The sequence below is a fragment of the Pleurodeles waltl genome, chromosome 9 (assembly GCF_031143425.1).
Source record: "Pleurodeles waltl isolate 20211129_DDA chromosome 9, aPleWal1.hap1.20221129, whole genome shotgun sequence".
Lineage (NCBI taxonomy): Eukaryota > Metazoa > Chordata > Amphibia > Caudata > Salamandridae > Pleurodeles > Pleurodeles waltl.
Window position 1 is genome coordinate 582,692,677 of NC_090448.1, and position 13,658 is coordinate 582,706,334.

Sequence of the window (13,658 nt, forward strand, 5' to 3'; positions counted from 1 at the left end):
GCCAGACGTGCTAACGCAACCTTCCCCGGCATCGGGGCAGATGTTGACGCTCCTGATGTCGATTGGGCCCACAATCAACATCGATTCTATACTGATCCCCGATGAGCTGGAGCGGTGCTGCTCAACGCCGATTCCGTTTTCCATGAGCTCTCCTGGGCCCAAGGCAGATCCTCTCTTCTATTGCTATGAATATGGATGCGGGGATACTGTAGAGGGGTCACTCGACCCTTTAAAATACCAGCTTGACCCTGACATGGACTGGGTTCAGGATTTGGGTGACAACTCCCCTGACGCTCGCATGCTTTCTCCACCTACCGTGGCTACAGTGGAGGGAGTGTCATACTCTATGGTAGTGAGAAGGGCTGCAGAGGGTTTGGACCTGGAGCTTCCTTTGGAGGTCAGGACTAACCTCCTGATTGAGGTGCTTCAGCCTGGAACCCCTCCTTCCCTTCAATGAAGCCCTTATGGACGTCGTCCTCCTCTGGCGCATTCCCTACCGCTCCCACGGACAGGGAATCAAAAAGACTGGATAACTTGGGGAAGAAAATGTTTTCTTCCCCAGTCTAGTGCTGTGGTCCGTGAACACCGCATGCCTTTTGGGCCGATACTCCCATATTCTCTGGGATGTGGTCGCTCACGGGCTTCCTCAAGTTCTGGAGGAGGCCCAGACCATTCTCTCCCAAGCTGTTACGGACGGGAGAGACGCAGCAAAGTTCATGATTCGTTGTGGACTAAATACGACTGACTCACTGGGCAGATCCGTTGCATCAACAGTGACCTTGAGGTGCCACGCCTGTTGAGGATGTCTGGCTTTTCAGGGGATGCCCAGTAATCCTTGATGGACAAGCCCTTTGATGGCATCCATCTCTATGGAGAAAAAGCAGTCGCAGCACTCAAGGGTTTTAAGTATTCCCAGACTACAGCTTGGTCCCTTGGCCTTGTAGCTGCTTCTCGCCCCCCACAGTCCGCTTTTCGCTCCTTTTGTGGCTAGGGAAGCGGCACCCAACCGCATTCCTTTCCACCTGGCCACTGACCTGCGCACGCTGTACAAGCCTCTGAGCTGACACGGGATCCCACTAGCTCTTGGATCAGGGAGCCACCGGTCAACCACAACCCCTCCTCTGCCTCCAATCCTTTCTAGTCCATCGAAACATCCGGGACCAGTTGGCGGCAGAATCCGCCATCACCTTTTCCACTGGGAATCCATTACCACGGACAAATGGGTGTTACAAATTGTCCGAAGGGGCTACTCTCTCCCCTTCAAGACTTCTCCTCGAGCCATGCCACCATCATACGATCATCTGTCGGATAATCATTTGTCACTTCTCCACGAGGAGGTCAAGGCTCTCTTGGCTAAGGGAGCCATAGCGTGGGACCCTGTGCCAGAAGTAGGTTGTGGTTGTTATTCCAGCTACTTTCTGGTGCCCAAAAAGGACATGTGCCTTTGCCCTAGCCTAGATCTCCGGTCCCGCAATCTCTTCCTCAAGAAGGAGAAGTTCAAAATGCTAACCCTAGCTCAAGTCCTTCCTGACCTGGACCCTTGGGACTGGATGGTAGCATTGGATTTGAAGAACACTTATTTTCACATTCCTGTCCTGCCGGCCCAGAGATGTTACTTGCGACCTGTGGTAGATCACAAGCACATTCAGTTCACCATGGCCTTACCAGCGCCTCTCGGGTGTTCATGAAAGTGATGGTAGTGGTTGCAGCTCATCTGCGCAGGTTAGCCGTTTCAGTCTTACCCTACATCGACGACTGGCTGTTGAAGGCGGACACGCTCCAGAAAGTTGTCTCCCACCTCCAGGCTACGGTGAGTGAACCTCCTGCATTCGCTGGGGTTCACTGTAAACGTGCTGAACTCGCACCCGACTCCCTCTCAGGCGCTCCCTTTCATCAGAGCTGTGCTGGATATGGTGCAGTTTCGGGCTGATCCTCCCAAAAAACGAGTCCAGGATTTTTAGGCTATGAGCTCGATGTTTCAGCCTCTGTCCTAGATTTCAGTGAGAATGACTCTGAGGCTAATGGGCCTCATGGCCTCCTGCATCCTGCTGGTCCAACATGCCAAATGGCAAATGCGGGCTCCTCAATGGGACCTGGAGTTCCAGTGGGCGCAGCATCAGTGGAATCTCTTCGACATGGTCCAGATCTCGGAGGGAACTGCGAAAGACCTGCAGTGGTGGTTGTCGAATCAAGATTGGGTCAACGGCAGATCCCTCTCCCTTCCCCAACCAGATCTCACAGTAGTGACAGATGCGTCACTTCTCGGATGGGGCAGCCACATGAGAGAGGTGGAGATCAGAGGCCTCTTGTCTCTGGTGGAGTCCGGGCTCCACATCAACCTTTTGGAGCTGCAGGCGATCCAACTTGCATTGAAAGCATTCCTTCCCTCTTTCAAAGGGAAAGAGGTGCAGGTGTTCACCGGCAACACCACCACCATGCGGTACTGCAACAATCAGGGCGGAGTGGGATAGTGGACCCTTTGTCAAGAGGCTCTTCTCCTCTGGACATGGCTGGAGCGCCAGGGCATTTCACTGGTGGTTCAACATCTGGTGGGCTCTCTGAACGTCAGAGCAGACAAAATCAGCCGTCGATGCATAGTGGATCACGAATGGTGTTTCCATCTGGAGGTGGCGCAAGGTCTGTTTCAGCAGTAGGGAGAGCCTTGGTTAGATCTGTTCGCCTCCGCAGAGAACGTGATGTCAGCTGTTTTGCGCGTTGGAGTTTCCAAAGCGGCACTTGGTCGGCAACCCTTTTTGTCACGAGTGGAACTCAGGCCTCCTGTATGCCTTCCCGCCAATACCACATCTGCCCAGAGTTCTGAAGAAGATCAAGCAAGACCGGGCCCAAGTAATCTTTGTAGCTCCAGACTGGGCATGAAGAGTCTGGTATCCCGAGCTTTTGAGCATGGCCATCGATCCTCTGATCAGACTGCCCCTTCGGGAAGATCTTTTGTCGTAGCATCAGGAGGCTGTCATTCACCTGAAACTGTCCAGTCTCCACCTCATTGTGTGTAGATTGAGTGGCTGCAGTTGACAGCTTTCGACCTTCCACCCAAAGTCTGTGATGTTAACTTGGCAGCCAGTCATCCCTCCACCAAAACGGCATACGCCTGTCGGAGGAAATGTGAGGCATGGTGTATCAACAAGTCTGTTGATCCCCTCTCTGCACCTCTCTCAGAAGTCCTCCTCTTTATTTTCTCTCTTGCCTAGCAGGGCTGTTCTCTGAGCACCCTCAAGGGCTATTTGTCTGCCATCTCTGCCTTTTTAAGACTACCAGACCAACCTTCCCTGTTCAAATCTCCCATTGTGGGAGGTTTTTCAAAGGACTCACACATGTTTCCTCCTGTCCCGTTCGTAATGCCCCAGTGGGATTTTAACTTGGTCCTCACATACCTCGTGTGTGCCCCTTTTGAGCCACTCCACAACTGTCCTATACGGCTCTTGACCCTTAAAACTGCCTTCTTGATTACCATCAACTCTGCTCGCAGAGTGAGCGAGCTCCAGGCTCTATCTTCAGAGCCACCATTCCTGGTAGTACATCCTGACAAGTTGGTGCTTCGTACCAGGGCTTCCTTTCTTCCCAAAGTGGTGACACCTTTTAACGTAGGCCAATCAATCACCTTGCCTACTTTTTACGCACCCCAACATCCTCCTCATGAGAAGGAGAGACTCCACTGCCTGGATCCAAAAAGACAGTTGGCGATCTACCTCAATCGTACCAAAGATTTCCGAGTGGACAATCAACTCTTTGTGGGTTATGTGGGTGCGAAGAAAGGAAGGGCAGTGCAGAAGAGGACCATCTCTCGAGGGGTAGCCCTATGCATCAAAATGTGCTACGCTTTGGCGAAAAAGCAAACCCCTGAGGGTTTGCACGCTCATTCTACCAGAGCAGATGCTGCTACCACAGCGTTATCACGCGGCGTTCCATTCCTAGATATCTGCCAAGGGCAATATGAGCATCTTTACATATGTTCACCAAGCATTACTGCCTGGACAGTCAGGTCAGCGGAGATGGCTTCTTTGGCTGTTTGGTCCTGCAGGACATTTTGGTGTGATCTTAGTTCACAGCCCACCACCGGGATGGTATTGCTTGGGTATCTATTCTAAGGAAAGGAATCTGCAACTAGAAGTCTCTATCAGATGTACAAGTTACTTTCCTTTGGTAACTATACATCTGGTAGAGATATATTCTAGTTGCAGATTCCTTACTGACCCGCCCATCTCCCCCCACACTGCAAACTGATTGCTAGGGACAGAAACTTCCCTTTAAGGGCCCTAGTTTTGGCAGACCATTCTCAGTGTTCGCCATGGCTCCACGCTACTGCTGTGGGAAATCGTGAAAATAAACTGATGTCAGCGTGTGGGGTGGCGCCTGTACACGACCACAACGTCATCACGGCAATCACGATGCCAACGACGCCCGCTGAGTCGAACCACGCCACCTGGCGGCCCACAGGGGTACTGCTCGAAGAAAAATCCCCAGATCCAGTCTGACGCCTGGGGGAAATTCTAAGGTAAGGATTCTGCAACTAGAATATGTCTCAACCAGATAGATCGTTACCGAAGGTAAATAACTTGTACATTAGGTAATATGGTCTTCCATAGCCTGTTGTACACATACAATTTGGTTTTAATAAGCCATACCAGGAAGGGCTGCAGCTCTTAAATCAACATCATGCTGGACTACTCTATAGAGAATGGCCTGGCTGTCAAGTTAGAAAAAAGTAAAACTATGTCAATTAACAACGCAAGGAGAAGGACTCAGAGCTGGTACCTGGAGAGGGAGCGGGTCGATCTGGTAGAAGAATAAAAATACATTTGGAGTTATCATACATAAAGATGGGTAATTTGTTTCCCAGAAAGCAGCCTGAGAAAAAAATGCAAGACATTGGCCATAAAATGTTTAAATTTAAAGAATAAACGGTCTGGCCTAACTTAGACAACACCACTCTGAATAGTCCAAGCAAAGCTGCTGCTCACCATAGCTCCCCAGCTCAGAAAACAATGGAATTTAGGTCTCCAGAGACAAACTGGCAAGGTGCGAGGTCTACATAAACTGCTAGATTAGAATCAGGAAGGCCGCTTCCAACACCTTGAATTAACATTTATGGAAGTAGGTAACAGAATAGGGACACTTGTGCTGCCAAAGCGTACCTTAAGGAGTCGCTATCTGTAACTGCGTTAAGCCACCGTAGGTAAACCCCAACCAGTCATCGGTGCTTTTAAAAATAGGTCAGCAGAACTAATAAATCACTCTCTGTGCTAGAAGATAAGGCTATTTTAACTAGAGGAATCCGTGCATGGCTAGTTTTGAATAATTATGGATCAGCCAATTTACCACCATATCTTCAGACTGGATACAGTAATAATGTAAAAGAGAAGTTTTTGAAATACTTCAATCGCAGCTACAGCTTACCCCTATGGCAGCAAAACACAGATTCAAGCAGCTTCTGTTTATGCCACAAAGGCACAGAGGACTTGCCACACTTAATATGCACTTGAAAAGAACTAATGGGCGTTTGAAGACTACTCTTAAAAGCCACCTTTAACCAAAGAGGAGGCAGGACGTGCTGGCTTGCTTTGCTACAGTAAACCCGCAGCTGAAATGCCACCTAGTGAAGTTTCTCAAATAGGTGGAAGGGAAAATGGCAGCACTGGACAAACTGCAGGGGCCTGCTAATTTTCTTGTATTTCACACGTACCTCCTGTCTTACAGGATGCTGCACACAATTTACTTTTCAATCTTGTCAGCCCTGCAGGTTCTAAAATTTGAGCCATAGTAGCCCTGTATAAACCAAATAAGTGGTTGAATAGATATAGAAGGGGTTATTTTAAATTTACTGTTGAAGCTGTTAACACTGAGTGTTGTTCTATGTAGGTATTTGACCAATTTACTTCTGCAGCTATTTTATTCTTATCTTTATTTGGTCATCTCTTTGTCACATATGGACTAATTGCCATTTCTGTTTGTCTTGAACATTCTATTATTCACTGACCCTTGTGGCTCTGTATAAACCAATTAAGAACTTAGAAGAGAGGGCAACCCCTGATTAATTGACAGCTCGCAAGGACTGTGCCCTTGCCTTTTTTAAGTACCTTATCTGCTTGCTTAGAAATTTGCATTTTAACTTTAGACCTTGCCCATCCCCTTTCCTGATCACCCTCAAGATTTTGTGCACATGCCGGATAACAAAGCTACCTCTATGGGTGGCAGGCAAGTGCTGAAGTTTCGTCTTAGGTTGCAATTTGTCTGGCTCATAAGCACTTTACCTTCTGTTTAGACAGATATATTTTATCCTTGGGACTTTGTACATATTCTTTCCTGAAAACCTTGTGATTCCGCTTACTTTGGTATATGAATCCACCTACTTAAGGGGCAGGCAAGCACTGAAGATCTGTCCTAGTGTCCATTTTATTTGGGTTTATAAGTACCTTATCTGCTTGTTCAGGCAGTTTGCTTTATTTTGAGACCTTGAACACCCACTTCCCTGACTATCACTGTGATTTTGCATATTTTGGCACATAAATCCAGCTATGAAGAGGGTAGGCAAACACTGAAGATCTGTGTCAATGCACATTTTGCTTGCATTGTTTAGCTGTATTCATCCTTTGACTTTGCATACCCCCCACCCAAGAGCTCTGGTCAGAGACTCAATCCTAAATTGAGGTTAACTAGTCATATGAGGAATCTCCTTTTTGCTGTGTGTCAATTCATTCTGCTTAAAATCTTGAGCCATGGCTTTTTGTCTGTGCATTAAATGGCACACAATAATAATGTTCTGTCATTACTGCTGATATTGTAAAATTGTGTTATGGTATTGTATTATTGCTTATGCCCTCTAATGTTTTAATTGCTGGCTTAGCTGAGCAGTAATAAACTTGAAACAGTGCTTAAGTTAAAAATGTCGATGTGGTCCCACTTCTAGAAACCTTTCAGTGGGTTTTCCTTGGTAAAAAAATATATTTCCACTCTATAATATTTTTCCTGACTCCACAGGTAATAGCTGCATATGTGTGTGTAGGTGGTCTCCCACGGGGTCACCAGTGTAGAATGTGAAAACATATTTGTTACAATCACATGCCTCACTAGGTGTAGCAATGGATTGTCTTGAGCTATGTAAGTGTTCATTCAGAACTGCTAGTTGAGAGGTCCGGTACTATTTCTCTAGGTTGGGTAATCCTAATCCTCCTTTATAAACATTCAAATGCTGTTATGTGATTGGTATCGCTCCACAACAAGCTAGTGCTCTTTTCCCTCTCTACTAAATAATCCTAGGATTTGTCATTGGGTGTATTCTATAAAAGATAAAGGAAATATGGAAAGTATATATTCTTAAAAGGGCTGCTGTCTTCATGACGTAGGGCCTCATTACGACCCTGGCGGTCTAATGACCACTGGGGTTGCGGTGGCAGCCCGACCGCCATATTAGGACCACAGTGGTAGCACCGCTGTCGGACTGCCAGCACCACCAGATTTCATCTACACGACGATCTGGCGGTCCTAATCCTCTGGGGCAGTGCTGCAGGCAGCGCCGCCCTGGGGATTACAACACCCTTCTCTGCCCGCTGTTTCATGGCAGTAGCAGCGCCATGAACTGGCCGGCAGAGATGTGGTGCAGGGGGCCCGCCTTGCAGACAGTGAACTTTGCGACAGGTGCTGGTACACCCTACGCACCACAGCATTGCCGCCGGCTCTGTTTTGGGCTGGAGGTAATGATGTAGGCCGTTTCCTGTTGGCCCAGCAGGAAACTCGTAATGGGCCCGGCAGGGAGGCTGCCACACTAGCAGCAACCTACCTGTCGGGACTTCGGCTGATGGAAAAGCCCATCCACCAAAATCATAATAAGGCCCTTAGTCTCCTGTTGCGGTAAATCTGATTAGGATTTAACCAGTATAGCACTCAGTCAGTATTGTTTTGTTCCACCTCAGTTCTCAGATACCAATCCCAGTCTTTCCATGTTTGCATTTGGTTACCCTGAGGCATCATGCATTTCCTTTCTTCTGCAGGGAACTGTATAGGTTTAGATTATTTGATCTTCAATCCCAAATGTGTTTGGATTTTTGTTTACAGTATCTAAAAATCTAAGCACCAGCCATGTGAGTTGCCTGTGTATCATAGAATATTGTTCATAAACTAATGCCCTTGTCCCTCTCTCACACAGTCCACCAGAATTTATCTTTCACTGTGTAGGAAGCTAGCTCTGTATATACTATATCAAAGTGGGATATATTGTGCACAGAGTCCAGGGGTTCCCCAGAGGATTAACAGAGTCTAAAGTAGATACAAATGCTGTCTTTTGTGGTAGTGTGGTTGAGCAGTTAGGCTTATCGGAGGGTAGTGCAAAGCATTTGTTGAACGCACACAGACATTAGAAGAAGCACACACTCAATGACTTAACTCCAGACCAATGGATTTTATATAGCAAAAATATATTTGCTTAATTTTTTTTTAGAACCACAAGATTCAAGTTGCATGTAAGTACCTTAAAAGTTTCAAGTTTCGTATTTCACACAAGTATCAACAGTACTTTGTTTGAAATTGCTTACATGCAGGGGGCATCTCTAAGATGTCCTGTGTGTGCATTTTTCAATAAATCCCTCACTGGCATCAGTATGGGTTTATTGTGCTGAGAAGTTTGATACCAAACTTTCCAGTATTCAATGAACCATTATGGAGCTGTGGAGTTTGTAATTACAAACTCCCAGACCATATACTCAGTATGTGTGCACTGCACTTAAAATGTCTGAGAATGGGCTTAGACACTTTAGGGCCATTTTGCTCATGCAGCTATGCCCTCACCTGTGGTATAGTGCAACCTGACTTAGAGCTGTAAGGCCTGTTAGAGGGGTGACTTAACTGTTCCACAGGAAGTGATTTGTGGGCATCGCACCTTGAGAGGGGGGCCATGTCGACTTTGTCTTTTCTCCTCACTAGCACACACAAGCTGCAAGGCAGTGTGTGTGTGCTTTGTGAGGGGTCCCTAGGGTGGAGTGATACATGCTACAGTCCTTAGAGACCTTCCCTGGCCACTGGGCCCTTGGTACCACGGGTACCTTTTACAAGGTACATAACTGTGTGCCAGGGTTGTGCCAATTGTGGAAACAAAGGTACTGGTCGGGGAAAGAACACTGGGGCTGGGGCCTGGTTAGCACTTTCAATCAAAGCTGGCATCAACACTAGACAACATGTGGGGGTGGTAACCATGCCAACAGTGGCACTTTCCTACACAGTGGGACTGTCTTGCTCCATTCATTATGGGGTTCTAGTGCTTGAGTGAATATTAATGGTGAAATGGCCAATCTTTTCCAGAAGCTGCCTTAGATGGAGTCTGGCTCAGTAATTTAAGCTATCCTCTGAATTCCATGCCTCTCTGATAATTTTTCCAAGGTGTTTGCAAATGAGTTTTTTGCCTCTTGGTCCTTCGTAACTTGGATGGCTCCTCCACACCACACCTAACCCAAACTCCTAAGTCTGAAATGATGTTTCCATAATGGGCCACCTAGCTGCTGTCTCAAGATGGAAGACTCAGCTAAGAAAGTCATTTATACAGGGTCTGTTCCATCTGAATCCACTTGGAACAGGGTTCCTGCCCACATGCTACTAGATAATTATCTACTGTCATGAACTTTCTGTTAGAGCCTATACACAAAGCACACAAAAACCATGCCTAACAAAGATAAAAGCTGTGTAAATATAAATAACATCCGCCGGTTGAGTAACCAAAGTAGACTTTTTTTTATTTTAGGGAGCAATCTCTCTGTAATAATTCTGTAATAGGAAAAAAAAATCCAATAAGCATTCCACAGCCATTCAAATTGCTTATTCTAGCAAACAAAGTGAGGAAATTTGCAGGGTTCAGATTCCTTGCTTATAAAATTTAAGTGAGGTTATCTGCTGAAACCCGGCACCTCAAAATTCTTAACTGAAGGATGTAATAGTCCAGAGCCTATACCCTCAAATTTTTCCCATCGAAAATTTGGACCTTGAGTGACGTCTGATTCCTCATGAGGATACGGTATTCTATAGTGTTCCATAAAGAAATATCCCAATAATGAGATGAGGTGGATATCAACAACAGCCTGGTATTTGCCTTTTTGCAAAGACTACCGATTAGCAGCCGACTGCTCCGTAGTTGAAACCTGATTTGGCTAGTTTGTTTCTGCATTTTTTTGCCTAATGTTATTAGGGTTTCCATATCTTTAATCAACATTATGTACTTCTTGGAATTTAGCTCAATAGTTTTGATCCAAATACAAGACTCAAGAGAAGATGTTATATCCCAAGAAATAATAACTCCTTAAATAACAAATATTCTCCAAAGACCCATCTGGCCACTACAAGCCTAGTCTTTAGACGTAATTTGATTGACTTCTTCTCAGTTAAAAAGCTAAAATCTCAGGTGTGGTGTATTGTTGGCATGGAAAAGGGCAGATCATTCTCAAAATGAGACTCCTCAAATCTACTAATTTCACAAACAATTTTGTCATCCTTATTCCTTTTATTACTTTTAAAAATGTGATGCAGTTACTTAACATACACCTACAGTATTCAAGTATTTTAAAACAACTCAGCATCCTAATCATTTGAAACTGAATATAAATAAAACCCTGTCTCTAAAGCATGCTTCTTATTATTTTTGATTAGATGCTGGCTGAGGATGCCGAAGCAGGTGCTGAAGATGAGCGAGATGTGGAGGAATTGAAAAAGCAGGGCATTAATCCTTTACCAAAACCTCCCCCAGGTGTTGGTCTGCTTCCTACACCATCTCACCCACCAGGGCCACCCCCAGGCCCTCCACCGCCTGTTCCTTGTGGCCCGCCACCTGGAGCGCATAGCCTGCCACCTGTGCCACTGCCAGGGCCACCTTGTCTGCCAGCACCACCATGCGGCCTGTCACAAGGACCACCACCAGGCCCACCTCTGGGATCACTTGGCCCACCCCCGGGATCACTTGGCACCCCTCCAGGATCACTCGGCCCACCACCTCCAACGTCACCAAATGGCCGACCAGTGTCTGCAATCCCAGGTCCTGGAGAGACAATTGCTTTGGGTTCTATGTCTGCATGCCCTAACACTGGTGCTCCCTTGTTTGGGGGCCCAGTACCTGACTGCACCCCACAGATTGGGCCAATGCCTGAATTATCAGTGCCAAGTGAAACTTCACCTGATGGACTTACACCTGGGGAGTCTTCACCACCACAACTTACACCACCACTTGCTTCGGAATCATCACCCCCTCCAGAAGATGGAGATCAAGTAGATGATGAGTTGGACCAACTTGACCCACTGTCCCAAAGAAAAATCCCATCTCTGTTTGAAATTGTGGTGCGACCTACACCCCAGCTGGCTCACAAACTTGGAGTTACCAGGTACATGATGAGTACTTCTGTTATCAAAGCTAAAACATTGTTTGTGAAATAACTACTAAACGTTAACTTGCTTGAATTGACTATATATGATCATATTGTAATTTTTTGTAGCACATAAATATTTTAAATATTCTGTATCCCTATGTGTTACACAAAAAATGGAACATTCTCTACTTTTGACTATAACTAAATGGAACCTAGTGAACTTATTGCTAACACAAGCAGTATAGTTTTCCCAGTGTTATCTTGCTCTACTATTTGGCGTTTGTAGGCCATCATCAATAAGGCAGACCAGAATGAAAAATTGCCTTTTACTAAGCTAAGAAACAGCCATTTAGGATAAGCCACCAAATGGTGTGGGAGGTGGTAACCTGGTTACCACCTATTATTTCTGGCCTTAGAACTACCCTTCATATGTTTTCCTGTTCTAAGAGGTAGAACACATGCAGCTCTTTGATCCACCATTTCTTATGCGTTTGAAGACATTTTTACTACCAAACCATGACACCATTCATTTGATGGAGTAGTGACGTCACTGTTAATGTACGTAGTTTTTAAGAAGTTTACCAGATTCCACTACTGATACTAAATATAGCTTTTTATCAAAAAAACAAGTTACAACACAATAAGCTACCATAGGAGCTGGGTGTCTATATAGTGTACCAAAATGAGATACATTGTGCAGTAAGTCCAGCTATCCCTTACTCGTGTACAGGGGCTTGCTTTAATAATTCCAAGGTGCTCTATTTGTGGTAGTGTGGTCGAGCAGCCTTAGGCTTATCAGAGGGGAGTGTTGGGCATTTGCTGTACACATAGAGTCAATAAATGAGACACACACTCAATAAGGAAATCCAACACCAATTTGTAAAAATAACACATACTTTGTATGTTAATTTAGATGCCAAGATTTTCTGAATCAGGTAAGTAATTTGTAAGTCAGTGATTTTCAGAAACAGAGAAAAATTCAGATGTCAGATATGAGGCATAAGCCTCGAACGCGGATCTGAGATCCTGTGGAAGCACTGCATAGGTCACTTGCAAACGACTTACAGGACTGTTCTTCTGGACTTGAGGTAAGTAGGGGCCAAGGTCCAAGAAAGCACCAACAGTTCAAGTTTACCTGCCCTGGTGTTTCAGGGTGCAGAGGTGCTTCCTGTTGTGGTAGCCTCGGACACTGCACGCTTAAGTCAATGGGGGAAAAGTACCTGTAGGAAAAGGTTGCACATGGAGACTCGGGACCAGTATGCCACAACCCAAAAGGGGCTCGTCTCTTGAGGGTCAGGACCACAGAGACACAGTCAGTTTCAATGAACTCGGGCCTGGGGGCTCGGGTGCATAGTTGTTTTGTCCAGTGGGTGAGCAGTTTGAGGCTCTCACAGTTCTCAGTGTACCTGCAGAAGAGAGAAGAGAAACACAGCAACACAACCTCTGGCATGGAGCTCACCTCCCTTGAAGTCCTTCGATGTGCATGAAAGTTTTAATGGTGGTCAGCAGATCGCTGAACCGGACTTTGCGGTTGGTGGCTGCAGGGAAGTGGCCCCACCACTTCAAGGGCGATGCTGGCTGATTGGTGAAGTACCAACAGCCCTCCAAGGCTCTAGGAGAATGCACATCTGTATGACAAGTCAGGTCTTTGCAGTTGTTGGGAGAAGAGCAAGCAGTTTTTGTCACCATGTCCACAGCTTAGCCCACAGTTCTTGCATCATCAGCTCTTCTTTATCTTCCTTCTTGTAGTCAGGCCGGTCGGAGTTCCTGGTTTCAGGGGTCACCTGAATACTAACTTTAGGGCTGTTAAGGGAAGTGAAGGGTAGTAGCCAATGGGTACCCGGGTCACTTGTAATGACCAGTGTCCAGTACGTGTCCTTAAGATGGCTACCTGATCACTTACAATATCTAGCAATGGAACTAGACATCACATGGGCCTATCTGCTCATGCAGATGGGCCCTCACATATAACATAATGCACCCTGTCTTTAGGGCTCTAAGGCCTGCTATAGGGGTAACGGACATTTAGTGTATGCAGTGGACTTTGGCATGGCTCACAGTGAGTGTGCCATGTCATGTTTTCAGGATGGTTTCACCATTTCACGCATTCTGCGATGGGACTCTGCATAGGTCTGAGTGTGGGTCCCTTAGGGAAGCATAATACATGCTGCAGTCCTTAAGGACCCTCTTTAGTACTCATGCTCAGGTACCAGGGGTACCATTTACTAAGGACTTACCTGTTGGGTTGCAAATGAGTATTTCTTTTTAGGGGAAAGAGCACTGGCACTGGAGCCTGGTAGCAGG

The 13,658-nt window shown here is 46.2% G+C and overlaps 1 protein-coding gene across 1 annotated transcript in view; it reads left to right on the plus strand.

Moving 5' to 3' along the window:
* The window catches only part of ZC3H4 (zinc finger CCCH-type containing 4), a 123,614-nt gene that overhangs the window by 87,551 nt on the left and 22,405 nt on the right, over nt 1-13,658 (plus strand). Inside the window, exon 11 of the mRNA XM_069207583.1 lies at nt 10,645-11,369. Within this exon, the coding sequence (XP_069063684.1) occupies nt 10,645-11,369 (725 nt within the window). The remainder of the gene's footprint in view (nt 1-10,644; nt 11,370-13,658) is intronic.